This window comes from Lepidochelys kempii, chromosome 9 (genome assembly GCF_965140265.1).
Source record: "Lepidochelys kempii isolate rLepKem1 chromosome 9, rLepKem1.hap2, whole genome shotgun sequence".
NCBI classification, from domain to species: Eukaryota; Metazoa; Chordata; order Testudines; family Cheloniidae; genus Lepidochelys; species Lepidochelys kempii.
The window spans coordinates 48,737,499-48,755,858 of record NC_133264.1 but is presented as its reverse complement, the minus strand read 5'-3'; the positions used below and the strand labels follow the sequence as shown (position 1 = coordinate 48,755,858).

The 18,360-nt window shown below is 47.2% G+C and overlaps 1 protein-coding gene across 4 annotated transcripts in view; it reads left to right on the top strand.

Moving 5' to 3' along the window:
- The window catches only part of PPP2R3A (protein phosphatase 2 regulatory subunit B''alpha), a 148,083-nt gene that overhangs the window by 105,458 nt on the left and 24,265 nt on the right, over positions 1–18,360 (top strand). For all 4 annotated transcript variants that reach the window (XM_073360239.1, XM_073360240.1, XM_073360237.1 and 1 more), the window contains 4 exons: positions 10,079–10,235; positions 14,020–14,068; positions 14,731–14,820; positions 17,247–17,422. In XM_073360239.1, the coding sequence (XP_073216340.1) occupies positions 10,079–10,235; positions 14,020–14,068; positions 14,731–14,820; positions 17,247–17,422 (472 nt within the window). The remainder of the gene's footprint in view (positions 1–10,078; positions 10,236–14,019; positions 14,069–14,730; positions 14,821–17,246; positions 17,423–18,360) is intronic.

The window sequence follows — 18,360 nt, the reverse complement described above, 5'->3', positions numbered from 1 at the left end:
TGATTAAGAGAAAGCAGAAAGCCTACAAAGAATGGAAGATGAGAGGGATCAGCAAATAAAATTACCTCTTGGAGGTCAGAAAGTATAAGGATAAAGTGAGAACTTCCAAAAGCCATGCAGAATTGGACCTTGCAAAGGGAATTAAGACCAATAGTAAAAGGTTCTATAGCCATATAAATAAAAAGAAAACAAGGAAAGAAGTGGGACCGCTAATCACTGAAGAGTGGAAATTAAAGATAATCTAGGCATGGCCCAACACCTAAACAAATACTTTGCCTAAATTCTTAATAATAAGGCTAATGAAGAGCTTAGGGGTACTGGCAGGGTGGTTAATGGGAATGAGGATATGGAGGTAGAAATTACCACATCTGAGGTGGAAGTCAAACTCAAACAGCCTAATGGGACGAAATAAGTGGGCCCAGATAATTTCCATCCAAGAATATTAAAGGAACTGGCACATGAAATTGCAAGTCCAATAGCAAGGATTTTTAATGAATCTGTAAACTTGGGGGTCGTATCCTATGACAGGAGAATTGCTAATAAAGTTCCTATTTTTAAGAAAAGGAAAAAAAGTGAACCAAGAAACTACAGGCCTGTTAGTTTGACCTCAGTTGTATGCAAGGTCTTAGAACAAATTTTGAAAGAGAAAGTAGTTAAGGACATAAAGGTTAATGATAATTGGGATAAAATACAACATGGTTTTACAAAAGGTAGATCGTGCCAGACCAACTAATCTCCTTCTTTGAGATTTTTTAGACAAAGGAAATGCACTAGATCTAATCTACCTGGCTTTCAGTAAGGCATTTGATACAGTTCTACATGGGAAATTGTTAGTTAAATTGGAGAAGATGGGGATTAATATGAGATCTGAAAGGGGATAAGGAACTGGTTAAAGGGGAGACTACAATGGGTCATACTGAAAGGTGAACTGTCAGGTTGGAGGGAGGTTACTAGTTGAGTTCCTCAGAGATTGGTCTTGGGACCAATCTTATTTAACTTTTTTTTTTTTAACTGATCTTGGCACAAAAAATGGGAGTGTGCTAATAAAATTTGTGGATGACACAAAGTTGGGAAGTATTACCAAGACGGAGCAGGACTGGAATATCATACAAGAAGATCTGGACAACCTTGTAAATTGGAGTAATAGAAATGGGATGAAATTTAATAGTGCAAAGTGCAAGGTCATACATTTAGGGACTAACAACAAGAATTTTTGCTATAATCTGGGGACGTATCAGTTGGAAGTGACAGAGGAGGAGAAAGACCTGAGTGTATTGATTGATCACATGATGACTATGAGCCACCAATATGATCTACCTGTGAAAAAAGCCAATGCAGTCCTAGGATACATAAGGTGAGGTATTTCTAGTAGAGGCAGGGAAATGTTAGTACCATTATGCAAGGCACTGGTGAGACCTTATCTGTAATGCTGTTGTGTGCAGTTCTGGTCTCCCATGCTCAAGAAAGATGAATTCAAACTGGAACAGGTGCAGAGAAGGGTTACTAGGATGATCCGAGGAATGAAAAACTTACCTTACCAGTGGAGTCTAACCAAAAGAAGGCGGAGGGGAGATATGATACAGCAGAGGGATAAATATCAGGGAGGGAGAGGAGTTATTTAGGTTAAGCATTAATGTGGACAGAAGAACAAATGGATATAAACTGACCATCAACAATTTAGGCTTGAAATTAGGTAAACGTTTCTAACCATCAAAGGAGTGAAGTTCTGGAACAGCCTTCCAAGGGGAGCAGTGGGGGGAAAAAATCTAACTGGCTTCAAAACTGAACTTGATAAGTTTATGCAGGGAATGGTATGATAAGACTGCCTATAATGGCATGTAGCTGATCTGCAATTGCTAGCAGCAAATATCACCAGTGGCCAAAGATCGGACACTAGATGGGGAGGACTCTGAGTTACTAGTGTGAATTCTTTCCCAGGTGTCTGGCTGGTGGGTCTTGCCCACATGCTCAGGGTCTAACTGATTGCAATATTTGGGATCAGGAAGGAATTTTCCCCTGGGTCAGATTGGCAGAGATCGGGGGTTGGAGGAGGGTTCACCTCCCTCTGCAGCATGGGGAATGGGCCACTTGCAGGTTTAAACTAGTGTAAATGGTGGATTCTCTGTAACTTGAAGTCTTTAAATCATGATTTGAGAACTTCAATAACTCACTCAGAGATTCGGGGGTCTATCACAGGAGTGGGGGTGAGGTTCTGTGGCCTGCAATTTGCAGGAAGTCAGACCAGATGATCATGATGGTTCTTTCTGATCTTAAAGTCTATGAATCTGAGTACAGAGATCTCATCCCGTTCAGTTCCTGGTGTACCGTTGACCATCAGAACCACCTGAGAAAAAAACTAGGTTTCAAAAGAGAAGAGCTTAACCTCTGCTGTGATAACACCATAGCCCTGCTTAGCAGGCAAGCATCCATTTCAATGCCTTGGTCATGGGTTGGGAACCACCCTATCCCTCAGATCTATGGCTGTAATGTTCTAACCTCCCCCTGCCCAACCCTTTGGGAATCGTGTCTTCCATTTTCAAAGATCTTGGGAACAGATGGTGTTGGAGTTTGTAACCTCGGGCTACTCCCATCAATTTCATCTCCATTCCTTCTCCCTTTCCCCATCCCTTTTCAGGGACCCATCTCATAAATGTCTTCTGAGACAAGAAGTTCAATCCCTTCTTCACATAGGAGCCATTCGAGCCAGCAGAGGAAAGGAGTTCTACTTCAAGTACTCTCTAGTTCCCAAAAAGAAGGGCAGGTAGAGACCAATCTTTGGTCTCAAGAGTGTTGAAGAACTTCATCTGGGGACAGAAACTCAGGATGGTGACACTCGCAGCAATAAAACCATCTATAGATCTGGAGGACTGATTTGCAGCCCTCAACTTCTAGGATGTGTACTTTCTTATTGTGATACGCCTGGCTCACAAGCAATTCCTGCCATTCATGATCGGTCAGCATCACTTTCAATACTGAGTGCTCCCCTTCGGACTCTCTGCTGCCCCCGGGGTCTTTATGAAGGTTCAGACAGTGGGGGCAGCACAGTCATAATGGTCGTCTTCCCCCAGCTCAGCAGGTGGCTCCTCAAGGGCCACTCTTACAGTCAAGTTCACTCTGCAGTCACAAAGACCATAAGCCCATTTGATGTGCTGGGACTTCAGCTCAACAGAGAAATGTCCACTTTGACACCAATTCATTGAACAGCAAATATAGGAGCCACATTGGACACCATAATGTCCAGAGATTACCTACCTGTAGACAGATTTATCACACTGACAAGCCTAATTTCTCAGGCTCAAATGAACCCAGAGACAATTACCAGGATTTGTTTACAAGGCTTGGGTTATGGCTGCCTGCACCTTTCTGACATTACATGCCAGGTCATATCTTTGCTGCTACCAAGTTAGCTTAAAAACCATTTACACTCCCAACAAACACAGTTTGGACAAGTTAGTGTCAGCTTCTTGAGAGGTTCTGAACTAACTCAATTGGTGGAAAGACCTTGACAAATGTGTACAGGAATCCCCTTCACTCTGCAACAATAGAAACAGACATATCTCTAGTAGGGTGGGGAGCTTATCTTCAAAGTCAAACCATTTGAGGCAAATGGGCTGCTCAAGAATCGATTCTCCATACCAGCCTGCTGGAGCTCAGAGTGGTCCGAATGACTATGATCAAAGACCAATCCATCAGAGTCAGGATGTACAGCCAGGCCAGCATGTTCTATATATGTAACCAGGGAGGAGTGAGGTCTCCCTCCCTTTGTGCAGAAGCACTGAAGCTGTGGAACTGTTGCCTGTTCCATCAGATCTTCATCTCAGCCACATACTTACCAGGTCCCTAGAACACCTTAGCCGGCAACCTTAGCAGGCACTTCTGCCAGGATCTTGAGTGGGAGCTCAGCGATTCTCAAGGAGATTTTCCTTCCCTGGAGGGCTCTGGAAGTAGATGTCTTTGCTACTGTCACCAACAGAAAATGCTGGACATTCTGCTTAAGAGGAGGTCTGGATTGTCATTCTCTGGAACATGCCTTCCTCATTTTTTGTTGGAGAAGAAATCCATCCTCTATGTCTATCCCCTGATGCTATTGCTTCTCAGAGGCCTGAACAAAATCAATCAGGCCAAAGCCAGAGTCATTCTAATTGCACAGGCTTGGCCATGACAAATATGATTCTCATACTTGATTCGCCCCTCCTCTTGTCCTGCTCTATGGTTACCAGGTGCTGTGTACCAGACCTACTGATCCAGGACTCAAGGAAGGTTCTTCACCCCAACCTTGGAGAACTGCATCTCAAGGCTTGACTGCTAGCTGTCTCCCCAGATGGACTGTTTGAAAGAGGTGCAAGAGGTGTTACTGCATGTAGAAAAGCATCCATGAGGAAAACATGTCAACAGAAATGGGAGAGATTCTACCAGTGGTGTACCCAACAGGGTCTGTCCCATATTGATTTTCCCCAGCTCACATTCTGGTTTACCTTTTAGTCCTGAAGAACTGCCTCTGAGTTCTGTTAAAGTCAATTTAGCAGCTATCACAGCATCCATTTCCCTGTTGAGGGGTTTTCGGTGTTTGCTCACCCCACCACATATTGATTCATTAAACGTTTATTGAATCTCTTCCCACATATCAGGCAATCTGCCCCAGGATGGGACCTGAATCTCATCCTCAATTTGCTGATGAAGCCATCTCCCTTTGAGCTACTGGCTAAATGTTTCCTGCTTCTCTTGTCCATGCAGACTGCATTTTAGTTGCTGTCACCTCAGCTAGAGGGATTGGCAAATTAGGGGTTCTAATAGCTGAACCCCCCATACCATTTTTAGAGGAAGAAAGTATCTCTCTGATCACACCTTTGGTTTTTGCCCAAGGTAACCTCAGACTTCCAAATCAATCAGGACATTCAATTTCCATTTTTTTACTCTAAACCTCACCAGACTTGAGAAGAAGCCTCCCCTCTCACCTTGGTTGTCAGGGGAGTGTTGGTTTTCTACTTGGACAGAACTAAACCCCCTAGGGCCTCCCCCAAATTGTTTGTCTCTTTTGCACACAAAGTTAAAGGGGCCCCTGTCCCAACCCAAAGACTCACCAAGTGGCTTTCTGGTTGCATGCCCTCTTCCTTGAGGCCGCTAATATTCAGCCTCCTCCTTGTGTTATAGCCCAATCTACGAATATAGCTCTGTTGAAGAAAGTTCCCAATGCAAAAATCTTCAAAGTTGCTTTGTGTGTTTCAGTTCACACCTTTCTGAAACATTGCACACTAGCGAACACCGATAGAGCAAACACTGCTTTTGGTACTGCTATTCTTCCTACAGTCTGAGACCGGGGTCCGAAGTACCCACTTCCTGTAGCAGGAAGTCACCTGAAATGGTGCACCCAGAGGATCACTACTCGAAGAGGAAGGAGAGGTTACTTTCCCTATACAGTACAGGGTATAGGGGTATATAATGGTATAGTTCCTCCATTAACCACCCTCCTTCTTCTCTGCCTTGGAGCCTTTGCCTTTGTGGCAGAGAAGGAACTGAAGGCGGTTTGTCTGACATGGCCTATGTACCGTCAGTTTTAGGCACCAGGTTTGCTAGGACACATGTGTGAACTAAACAGGCACTGCTTCCAAACGTCTGGTTGAAGAGACATGGGGCACATGTGCACCTGAAGTGGAGCCCCATAGGGAGAAACATCCTGAGGAGCTCCAGTGACTGTACAAGGTAAAAAGAACGAGGAGTACTTGTGACACTTAGAGACTAACAAACAAGTACTCCTTGTTCTTTTTGCTGATACAGACTAACACTCTGAAACCTGTACAAGGTAAGTAACTTTTCCTTCCATGCACATGGTGTCCATGGTCCTGGGCAGCAGGGAAGGGGCAGGATGAATTACTCTTAGGTGGGGCACAATCAAAAGTTTAACTGTTCAAAAGACTCCTCAGAAGTCTGGGAGGCATCGAATGACTGAGGGAGAGGGATGGTGGAAATGCACGGACTAGGGAGGCCGTGGCAGGAGAGAGACTGCTCCCAGCTTTTAGAGTTCTTTGTCTAAGTAACGTGCAACTCAGTTGGGTTCCTCTGAATAAAGGGAATAACTCTGGATTTCTGAAATGGCCTGTGTGCTGAGCTTGGGAGTAACTTGCATTTGACTCTGAAGCTGAGGAGGCCTCCCAGGCCAACCTGTCTACTGTGTCAAGAAACTGTCTAGAAACACAAACCCCTGACTCCCCCAGATTCTCAGACTCCATTTTAGAAAATCTAAAACTCTTAAGCTCCAAGGGGTATAGGGGTGGCAAGAAAGAAAGAGAAAAGCAGTCCCTAGATCCCCTGGCCTTTTCATTTTCTTTAAGGCCATACTTTATCAGACTGAAGTGGCCATCTTGCCTCTTACTGGCACTGAAACCAGGGATGGGAAGCTAGGAAGCTAAATTGATAAAGCCCTGGTGTGATAAAGCCCCGGTGAACTAGGTTCACCGGGGGAAGGAGACCAAAGCCCTGAGGTAAGTGGGAAAGCGGGATACCGGGAGGAAGCACAGGCAGGAATGTCTGTGAGGGGAGGGCTCCTGCCTCATACTGAGAATGAGGGGCGATAAGCAGGTTATCTCAAGTGCTTATATACGAATACACAAAGCCTTGGAAACAAGCAGGGAGAACTGGAGGTCCTGGTGACGTCAAGGAATTATGACGTGATTGGAATAACAGAGACTTGGTGGGATAACTCACATGACTGGAGTACTGTCATGGATGGTTATAAACTGTTCAGGAAGGACAGGCAGGGCAGAAAAGGTGGGGGAGTAGCACTGTATGTAAGGGAGCAGTATGACTGCTCAGAGCTCCGGTACGATACTGCAGAAAAACCTGAGTGTCTCTGGATTAAGTTTAGAAGTGTGAGCAACAGGAGCGATGTAGTGGTGGGAGTCTGCTGTAGACCACCGGACTAGGGGGATGAGGTGGATGAGGCTTTCTTCCGGCAGCTTGCGGAAGCTACTAGATCGCATGCCCTGGTTCTCATGGGTGACTTTAATTTTCCTGATATCTGCTGGGAGAGCAGTACAGTGGTGCATAGACAATCCAGGAAGTTTTTGGAAAGCGTAGAGGACAATTTCCTGGTGCAAGTGCTAGAGGAGCCAACTAGGGGGGGAGCTTTTCTTGACCTGCTGCTCACAAACCGGGAAGAACTAGTAGGGGAAGCAAAAGTGGATGGGAATCTGGGAGGCAGTGACCATGAGTTTCTTGAGTTCAGGATCCTGACACAGGGAAGAAAGGTAAGCAGCAGGATACGGACCCTGGACTTCAGGAAAGCAGACTTCGACTCCCTCAGGGAACGGATGGGTAGGATCCCCTGGGGGACTAACATGAAGGGGAAAGGAGTCCAGGAGAGCTGGCTGTATTTCAAGGAATCCCTGTTGAGGTTACAGGGACAAACCATCCCGATGTGTCGAAAGAATAATAAGTATGGCAGGCGACCAGCTTGGCTTAACGGTGAAATCCTAGCAGATCTTAAGCATAAAAAAGAAGCTTACAAGAAGTGGAAGGTTGGACATATGACCAGGGAAGAGTATAAAAATATTGCTCGGGCATGTAGGAATGAAATTAGGAGGGCCAAATCGCACCTGGAGCTGCAGCTAGCGAGAGGTGTTAAGAGTAACAAGAAGGGTTTCTTCAGGTATGTTGGCAACAAGAAGAAAGCCAAGGAAAGTGTGGGCCCCTTAATGAATGAGGGAGGCAACCTAGTGACGGAGGATGTGGAAAAAGCTAATGTACTCAATGCTTTTTTTGCCTCTGTCTTCACGAACAAGGTCAGCTCCCAGACTGCTGTGCTGGGCATCACAACATGGGGAATAGATGGCCAGCCCTCTGTGGAGAAAGAGGTGGTTAGGGACTATTTAGAAAAACTGGACGTGCACAAGTCCAAGGGGCCGGATGAGTTGCATCCGAGAGTGCTAAAGGAACTGGCAGCTGTGATTGCAGAGCCATTGGCCATTATCTTCGAAAACTCGTGGCGAACGGGGGAAGTCCCGGATGACTGGAAAAAGGCTAATGTAGTGCCAATCTTTAAAAAAGGGAAGAAGGAGGATCCTGGGAACTACAGGCCAGTAAGCCTCACCTCAGTCCCCGGAAAAATCATGGAGCAGGTCCTCAAAGAATCAATCCTGAAGCACTTACATGAGAGGAAAGTGATCAGGAACAGTCAGCATGGATTCACCAAGGGAAGGTCATGCCTGACTAATCTAATCGCCTTCTATGATGAGATTACTGGTTCTGTGGATGAAGGGAAAGCAGTAGATGTATTGTATCTTGACTTTAGCAAAGCTTTTGACACGGTCTCCCACAGTATTCTTGTCAGCAAGTTAAGGAAATATGGGCTGGATGAATGCACTATAAGGTGGGTAGAAAGTTGGCTAGATTGTCGGGCTCAACGGGTAGTGATCAATGGCTCCATGTCTAGTTGGCAGCTGGTGTCAAGTGGAGTGCCCCAGGAGTCGGTCCTGGGGCCGGTTTTGTTCAATATCTTCATAAATGATCTGGAGGATGGTGTGGATTGCACTCTCAGCAAATTTGCGGATGACACTAAACTGGGAGGAGTGGTAGATACGCTGGAGGGCAGGGATAGGATACAGAGGGACCTAGACAAATTGGAGGATTGGGCCAAAAGAAATCTGATGAGGTTCAATAAGGATAAGTGCAGGGTCCTGCACTTAGGACGGAAGAACCCAATGCACAGCTACAGACTAGGGACCGAATGGCTAGGCAGCAGTTCTGCGGAAAAGGACCTAGGGGTGACAGTGGACGAGAGGCTGGATATGAGCCAGCAGTGTGCCCTTGTTGCCAAGAAGGCCAATGGCATTTTGGGATGTATAAGTAGGGGCATAGCGAGCAGATCGAGGGACGTGATCGTTCCCCTCTATTCGACATTGGTGAGGCCTCATCTGGAGTACTGTGTCCAGTTTTGGGCCCCACACTACAAGAAGGATGTGGATAAATTGGAGAGAGTCCAGCGAAGGGCAACAAAAATGATTAGGGGTCTGGAACACATGACTTATGAGGAGAGGCTGAGGGAACTGGGATTGTTTAGTCTGCAGAAGAGAAGAATGATGGGGGATTTGATAGCTGCTTTCAACTACCTGAGAGGTAGTTCTAGAGAGGATGGTTCTAGACTATTCTCAATGGTGGAAGAGGACAGGACAAGGAGTAATGGTCTCAAGTTGCAGTGGGGGAGGTTCAGGTTGGATATTAGGAAAAACTTTTTCACTAGGAGGGTGGTGAAACACTGGAATGCGTTGCCTAGGGAGGTGGTGGAATCTCCTTCCTTAGAAGTTTTTAAGGTCAGGCTTGACAAAGCCCTGGCTGGGATGATTTAATTGGGTATGGGTCCTGCTTTTGAGCAGGGGGTTGGACTAGATGACCTCCTGAGGTCCCTTCCAACCCTGATATTCTATGATCCTATGATCCCAACATGCAAATGTTGGGAGGTGCTGAGACCACAACGCCTTGAGAGGAGAGCGAGAAAGGTGATTGGTGAGAAGGGAAGGAAGAGAGACAGGAAAGGGATGGGGTACAAAAGTGTACTGTACCAGGATGACGTTGCTCCAGAGTGCATTGTTTTTTGACACGGGATGTGCCCCATTTCCTACTGAGATTTGAGGCCTTATGGTGGTGAATGTCACTGAGTGTCACAGGCTGATCGAAGGCAGCCTATGCAGACATTGGGGCCAATTCTAGATGGCTGTTTGGTGTCCCCTCTGCCCCGCCTTGCTTCTGTTCATTATTCCTGAATTCTCACATGAAAGTGGTGGTGTTTATAGGACGCTCTGGGGATAAGCATTGTTTATGCAGACATCCGTACTCACATGCCAGGAGATCCATTTCTGAACAAGGGTATCTGTCATTCGCTGTGCCTCCTTGCTCATTCCCTTGATAAATGATGAATGTATTTGCATATGACAGCTGGCAAATGGAAAAGGGTTACATTTCAGAGGCGGATTAGTTCACAATGTGTAATTTGCCTCCGTGCCAGAGCCTTGGTACCCAGACAATTGCTGAAGCATCTCCCTATCTAGTCTAGAATTAACTTTCCTTCCAACTTGTGCCATTTCAGACTCTTGCCCTCTTGGAGGAAGAGGATGACATAAACCAAATCACAGACTACTTCTCCTATGAGCACTTCTATGTCATCTACTGTAAATTCTGGGAGCTGGACACTGACCATGACCTCTACATCAGCCAGAAGGATCTGGCTAGATACAATGATCAAGGTGAGTTGATCCCCCAGGCTGGGACATGTGCTGAGGATGGTGGTAACAGAAACCTGTAAAAGTTGCGGGAAAAGGTAGGCCTTGCCTTGCTGGGAAGTTATATTTTAAATGGAAAATTTGGTGCCACAGCAATGTAACTGGGGGCAGTGCTGGACTTCACTTAGTGCTAATTGACAGAGCCATTTTTAGGGCGGGGAGAAGGGGAGCTGCAATAGACGATAAGGGCTTCTACACAGTGGGGTCTGTAATGATGCTAAATCCCCTTGCAGTCATCGACTGGCTGCCTCCAGCTCAGCTGCCCTCTGGCCACAGGTGGACAATGCAGTTCAGCAGAGGAGGTACAGCTTAGAAAATAGCAAGGGGGACAAGAAGCTGGTTCTGTACTTTGCTGTGGAGTGTGAGGTGAGAGACTCAAGTGATGGTTGAGAGTGGGGAGTTGGAAAAGGCCCTGAAGAAGCTTTGTACCTGGAAAAAGGTTCCTAAGAGCTTATGGAGGTCCCTAGGGTGAGGGCAACTCAGCCATGTCCCAGCTGCAGGGGTGGGGGCAGTTGGTGTGGGAGCTGCTACATTTTCTTATGCAAGCTCAGGATCCCAGTCTCCTTGGTGGTCCTCCCTAAACCCAACAACAGCACCAGCTGCAACCCACGCATCTTCCATATACCCAGTGGGAGCACTAAAGTGTGGGGGCAGTGTTCTGGACAAAGCAACAGGTGTCCCGTCTTGCCTCTCCGCTTGTGGAAACAACAGCGGCTTACAAGTAGACCCAAAGGAAAGGCGCCCGTAAGAAAGCTCAGGCTGAACACAAGATTCAGGAGCCAAGCACTCAGTCTAGGGGTGGGAGGAGCCTTCTCCCCCAGCCATGTGGAGCCAGGAGTGGGCCTTAGTTCCCATGCCTAAGGCATCTCCCAATGGGAGGCTGTGTAGCCTATGGCCCCAGCAGAAGGAGCCAGTTTAAATATCTGTGTACATAACCCATCCCCTCCAAATCCTGCCCAACCCTTTCTTTACCTTGCTGCACATTCACATTTTAAATGCATTTAATCCTCAGCTTTTGCCCCTTCCAGTAGTGCACTAGTCGCCCACCTCCCTTATTCATTCAGCCAGTGACCTCTAGCCTCACTTCTTGGCTCCTTTCTCTGAGCTGTCTCCAATGCTAGCCCAGGTGCCTGCCTGGGGTCCAGGCCTATTCAGGGAAGGTGCACTGAGGCACGTTCTCTCTTGGCTGGAAGAGGGGAAAGACTGTTATGGGCCTTGTGGCTCCAGAGGAGGAATCCCATCTGGTTTTGTGACCGAGGGGCCTTGTCCGGCCTGCACTTCCCCTTCTCCACTACTACAGCTTCTCAGTGTGTAAGGCTGTGAAGCCTGTAATTTAACCAGGACTGGTGGGAGCACTCCCTGCCTCCCCGACTCACTAAGAACATAAGAACGGCCATACTGGGTCAGACCAGATATCCATCTTGCCTAATATCCTGTCTTCCAACAATGGCCAATGCCAGGTTCCCCAGAGGGAATGAACAGTAATCATCAAGTGGCTAGGCACACCATCCCTGCCCATCCTGGCTAATAGCCATTGTTGGCCTTATCCTCCATGAACTTATCTAGTTCTTTTTTTAACTCTGTTATGGTCTTGGCCTTCACAACATCCTCTGGCAAGAGTTCCACAAGTTGACTGTGCGTTGTGTGAAAAAATACTTCCTTTTGTTTGTTTTAAACCTGCTGCCTATTAATTTCATTTGGTGGCCCCTAGTTCTTCCTTATTTACTTTCTCCACACCAGTCATTATTTTATTGACCTCTATCATATCTCACCTTAGTCATCTCTTTTCCAAGCTGAAAAGTCCCAGTCCTACCTAATCATTTTTGTTGCCCTTTTCAGAACCCTTTCCAATTCCAATATATCTTTTTTGAGCTGGGGCGACCACATCTGCATGCAGTATGCAAGATGGAGTTATATAGAGGCAATATGATATTTTCTGTTCATTATCTATCCCTTTCTTAATCATTCCCAGCATTCTGTTTGCTTTTTTGACTCTAGCTGCATGTTGAGTGGATGTTTTCAGAGAACTATCCACTATGATTCCAAGATCTCTTTCTTGAGTGGTAACAGCTGATTTAGACCTCATCATTTTTATATGTATAATTGGGATTATGTTTTCCAGTGGGCATTATTTTGAATTTATCAACATTGAATTTCATCTGCCATTCTGTTGCCCAGTCATCCAGTTTTGTGAGATTCTTTTGTAGGTCTTCACAGTCTGCTTGGGAGTTAACTATCTTGAGTAGTTTTGTATCATCTGAAAAATTTGCCACCTCACTGTTTATCCCTTTTTCGAGATCATATATGAATATGTTGAATAGGAATTGTCCCAGTACAGACCTCTGGGGGACACCACTATTTACCTCTCTCCATTCTGAAAACTGACCATTTATTTCTACCCTTTGTTTCCTATCTTTTAACCAGTTACTGATCCATGAAAGGAACTTCCCTCTTAGCCCATGATAGCATACTTTGCTTAAGAGCCTTTAGTGAGGGACCTTGTCAAAGGTTTTCTGAAAATCTAAGTCCCACACACACTTCTCGGGAGCTTCTGACAGTGGGCCAGCATGCCTCCAAAGGGAGGTTTGCCAACTCCAACATTTCTTAGCCTCCCCAAAGCGCTTATACCAGCTACCCATAGGCTGCAGCCTGCACTCCTCTCTGCAACCAGCCTGCTTTTCAGGCCCTGCCACCTTATGGCAGTAGCCAAGAGACAGTTGGGCTATCTAAGTGGTGCTAGACCTTCAGCAGTCTTCTGCATGGGCTGAAGCCACCCCACGTGAATATAGGATACTACTGCCCCTAATGGACTGTGCTGGCATACTGTGAGAGCTGTAGGTGAGGGCCAGTTATTTAGGCAAGTACTTCACTATGTGCTAGAAAGTGTTCCTCAGTAAGTGTAAAAATAATCACAGTAACCTGGTAAATCCTGACAGCCGCTACTGTTAAATTGTGGCAGGACAGTGGGGAGAGACAGCCAGTCCCTGGCATGGATGTGCCTGGAGCTCGGTGATCTTTTTTTCAGCAAATAATGAATTTGCTGGGGGAAGAATGTAGTTTCAGGTGACCCAACCCTATTTGCAAATTTATGTCGAGTTCACTGAAGTGTTTCATTGAACTGACAAAAATTGACATGTTTTAGAAATGGCTCAACTGCATAGTGTGTTTTGACCCAGCTCAGACTTTTCGATTCACTGAAAATTTCCACCCAAAGTGAAATATTTTTCCAGTTATTCAGCATTGCCAGCAAACCAAAAACACCAGTATTCACCCAGCTCTCGTTATGGGAGTGCAGGGTTTCAATGTTCCACCATAGTGGTAAAGACGCTGAGTTTCTTTTGTTGAGCTAAACATGCTGAGCTATCCTTCGTGCCCTCATGCCACAAGTGCTCACCCCACTCTGGCAGCCCTTGATCATGGGACAAGTCCCAGTGGCGCTATTAGTTTCCAAGGTCTTATAGCTGGATAATCTGGAGCTGCCACATTCTAGGGGGACAATAGTTTTGTTGCCAGGCTAGGCACAGGAAGTGACAGAGAGTGAGAGAGACTTGGAAGGTTAATTGCTACTGTTTGCAAAGCTATTAAAGTTTGGGCTGTACTAAAATGGCCATGCAGGCCGTGTTCGTTGCCTGTCCTTTTAGCTGTGGGATAATGACTTCATACAGATTGACCACGCACACACACAGCTCTGATAGACCATGAGGCTAACTGTGCCTATGTATTGATGCTTCATTTTCTTCATTTCCAGCTTTATCAACCAGGATTATTGAGAGGATATTCAGTGGAGCAGTGGTGAGGTAAGGTATAGCACCCTGGCTGGAGAATTAAATGGAGAACTGGAAGGAAGCAAAAACTAGAACAGGAATCCTATCAGCCTTAAGTAGAAATGCAAGGTATTCTCATACATTCCCCATCCCACTGAGAGGGCAAGGTGCTAGCGTTTCCGTCACAGGCTAGGGCCAGTCTGAAAAGGAAGAGAGGGACCGGTGGGTGATTTTAAAAATAAATAAAACCCTGTCAAATTAGCACAGTTCCCAAACGCATCGCTGTGGGCCACAGGAGAGGGGACAGGTGCTTACACTTCATGTATGTATGTGTGTCCTAGTCCTACAGCAGTGACAGTGTCAGGCAGCTGGAGGGCACAATCACAAAAGCTCCTTTAAAATAAAAGCTCCTAACTGTTTGTAGGGGTGGGGAGTACTTCAAAAGCAACTTCATCTTTGCAGTGACAGTAGGGCTGCGAATGCGGTATCTGCTTTCAGGAGCACTTCTCCTCCCTGAGCAAGTTCAGTATGGGAGGGGCCGACCAATACTAACAGACTCCTTCTGGCCTAAAAGAACAAGCATGAGTGTTTTCTAGGTGTATGAAAATTCCCAACTCGCTCCCCAGAAGGTGTTTTGAGTGTGCTTTTGGCTGTGTGTTCATGTTATAATTTAGAAGGTGCTTTGGGTCTTTCAGGGGCAACGAAGCACAGAAGGAGGGACGGCTGAGCTATGCAGATTTCGTGTGGCTCCTCATTGCTGAGGAAGACAAAAGGAGCCCTACAAGGTAGGACTTCTAGGAAGGGTGTGGAGAGACACATGCAGAAAGCTCATGGGATTACAGGAGACTGGGACCTGCTAGTTAGTGCAAAGGCCTGTGAACCAGGATGAGCCTGGCTTGCAGTGGGAGGTGAGGCATTGACTTACTGGATCACCCTGCACAGATAACTTGCCTTTGCCAGTGGAAAACCAGATAAAAAACAAACTTTGCTTTTAAAGTAACCTTTTCTCTAGACCCTGGATTTTATCGGTGGTCACGAAACTTCCCATCACACCCCACTCTGTCCCTTGTCCCATGTTTGCCTAAGGATACATGCAGGGAGCAGAGCTGAGGAGGTGGGAGAAGCTTTCATTTGTTTGCTCCATGCCATCACCACCACGAGCAGGCAGGCCCTGCTGCTGGCCTCAGCATGACTTATGTCCTAGCACCCCTCCAAGGGTAAGGGAAGGCCACTACCTGAGCCATAACAGCAGTGGATGCTCCCAACTGCCTATCAAAGGGCCCGCCCCACCCCTGGCAAGGTTTAGGCCCAAGTGGCTATGGGTTTCACCCCCAGCTGCCCCATTCAGTGCCTCCTGTTTCACCTTCGTCACCAGGGCCCTTCCTCACCTTGCTTGCATGGAGGACTATGTGCAAACGCTGCCAGCAGGCATGGGGCCTCCAGCCATCAGGGAGCCCCCAAGTTGCCGGGAGGCAGGTAGAGCTCTCTCTGGCATGGAGGCCGCTGCGCAGGACCTGGGCACCAGCAAACCATTTTGCTCCCCCACATGACTGTCAAGCCCCTACATGCCTGTATCACCCCAGGAAAGCCCCTCTCACTAGAGCCCCCTCCTGATGTCGTATAAGGATCACAGCTTGCTCTGGATGCCAGCCTTCTGCTGCCAGGTCAGCATCCAGCTGGTGGCAGCAGTGCCTGGCAGGAGGCCACTTTGCCCTCCCAGGGGGCTGCCAACCACAATCCATCCCTCTGGCTGTGAAGTGAATGAGCTTGAGGGCTTTGGCAACCAGTGTGTTCCGGACACCCTCGTCCAATAATGCATCTGCCTCTTTCGCGGGATTGAGTGCTGCTCCTGTTCTTGCCACAGGGAAGAGGTGGTGGCAGGAAAGCACAGGCTGAGAATGGGGCATAGCTCCATCCCAGATTGTTATGCGAACATTGTCAACGTGGAGTTAAAGACCTGCTCTAATCTAAGGAACATTGTTGCTGTCTCAGTGATTTTCCCCTGAGCAGAGGACCCTGACTTTTGGGGTTCTGAAGTATGTTGATTTTTTAGGGATGCTGCTTATCAGAGAGGTGTTTCCTGCAGTGATCTGTGCACTGTTAGTATAGATCAGTGACTTGGGTGACTGGGAAGGAGGTGGTAACAAAGAGGGAGACTCAGTAGGATGCTGCTAGAACAGAACAGTTCCCCTGACTGCTGTCACTCCACTGCTCTCCTGCCAGATACTTGCCTAGTACTGACTCAGTTATAGAATCAATGAGGGTATGGGACATGCCTTTCAGAACTGGGATTACGTACTATGGTGAATGGCTGGGGGGAGCATGACAAAAATTGCAATCCAGTGGTCCATTGATTCCATTTACTTAGCAGATGTGTGAACTAGTGGGTGTGGGAGAATACTACACAGCCTCTCCTTGCATTCCCCTCTCCAGTGGCCTGCCACTCACATAGAATCACTTGAGTTGTTTAGGACAGTGACTGGCGAGGGAGAATGAAAACTGGAGTCCCATCAGTCCTGCCCCTGGCCTGGCCGTAGCTAAAGCCACAGCAGTTATTTGAGACCTTTGCCTTTTGCATAAAAGAGCACAGGGAACTATTTTGGACATCCCAGGCCTGCATTAGCTCCTGCCAGGGGTTTCCCAGAGATACTCAATAACCTAAGTATAGGGATAACTGCAGGCAATTAGCCTGTTTGGGCAACCCCACCTTTGACGAGGGCGCAGTTCCCATACCCCAGGACACAGCAAACACAGAATACTGGGCCTTTGCTGGGAAACGTAGGCCCAAGTACATTCATTAATATCAGTTACTGTGCTTCCCCTCCATTGTGCAGACAGCAAAGCTACTGAGTAAACTGACCCCTGTAGTGCTCAGGGCAGAAGCAGCAGGATCTGCCTCTAGCTGACTTATACAGAGAGGTTACTTTAACTGGTGCTTGGTTAGTGCTGCCCAAACCCCTAGAAGCTGCTCCAGTCCCCTCCCATCATCAACACTGAAGGCCAGTTGTAGAATAGGGAAATTCCTACCCTTGAGTAATTGAGGGTATTGTCAGACTCTGCTTTTACTCTGCAATTCTAGCTGTCAGTCATGGTGGATGTGGTACAGGACCAGAGGACCTTGCACTGCTCCGATCTCTGGTGGATAAGATAATATTCCTGGTTTCTGCACTGCTGCCAACATGAAAATACTAATTCTCTTCTTCTTCCTTAGTATCGAATACTGGTTCCGCTGCCTGGATTCTGATGGAGATGGTGTGCTGTCTATGTATGAACTGGAGTATTTTTACGAGGAACAGTGTGAGAGGATGGAAGCGATGGGCATTGAGCCATTGCCATTCCATGACTTACTGTGCCAAATGCTCGACCTGGTGAAGCCAGATGGGGATGGTAAGAGCTGCTGTAAACCCCAGCCTGTTGGAGGTGTTTAGTGAGGCCAAGTTCCCACCTATGCTCACTCTGTTTTTATTTTAAGAGCTCATTTGGGTTCTCTCTCCACTACGCCTACGTGGCCCATGTCCGTGCTAAGTGGTTGGACGTGGGGGAGGAGGAGGTTGCTTGCACATCCCTGCACAAGTAGTAACAATCAAGCCCCAAGGAGTAAGGGGTTTATGGTGGCTAATTCTTGCTAGATTAATGCCGCCACTATTTTAATTTCTGATTTATAACAAGGAGGAGATAGGCTACAGCCTGCTCATGTCATACCATTCCATGTATCATAGATTAGGGCAAACACATAATAGAGAGAGCAAAAAAACCACTTCGCCCAACAGAAATTCTCCTCTGACACTGCTGAGAGTAGTATGGCAGCCCATTAACCCTGCAATGAAATAGTCCATTAGGTAGGAGAGGTAGAAGGGCAATGCTGACATTTCATAAGCTTTTTACTAAATGAGTCAGGCCTGGTGGTTGAGTGTCTACAGCTCCTGCCAAAGGCCAGGTTCTGGGCAGGACCTGTGCACCTGGCACTACAGAGAGGGGATCGCCCCAGCCAGGCTGGAGGGCACCTGTGGAGCCATTCTGGGCTACTATGCAGCACGAGTGCCATCCCCCACCCACAGGCTCTTCTGGCACTATCCTCACCCACACAAAGGGCCTGTGCAGAGCTGAACTATGAGCTCTGCATGTGGTGCACACTGCCTGCACAGTCTCACTCTGTCACCACTCAGACATGGCACTGCCTGGAACTGCCTTGGGCTCCACCCCTTCCTTTTCTTCATTGGCAATGGTAGGGCCTATGCTACCCTCGGCCTTTTTGCCCATAGCCTCCCTTCTGCAGGTTGTGCCCAAAACCCTGGGCTTCAAACCCTTCCAGACCTTTCACAGGT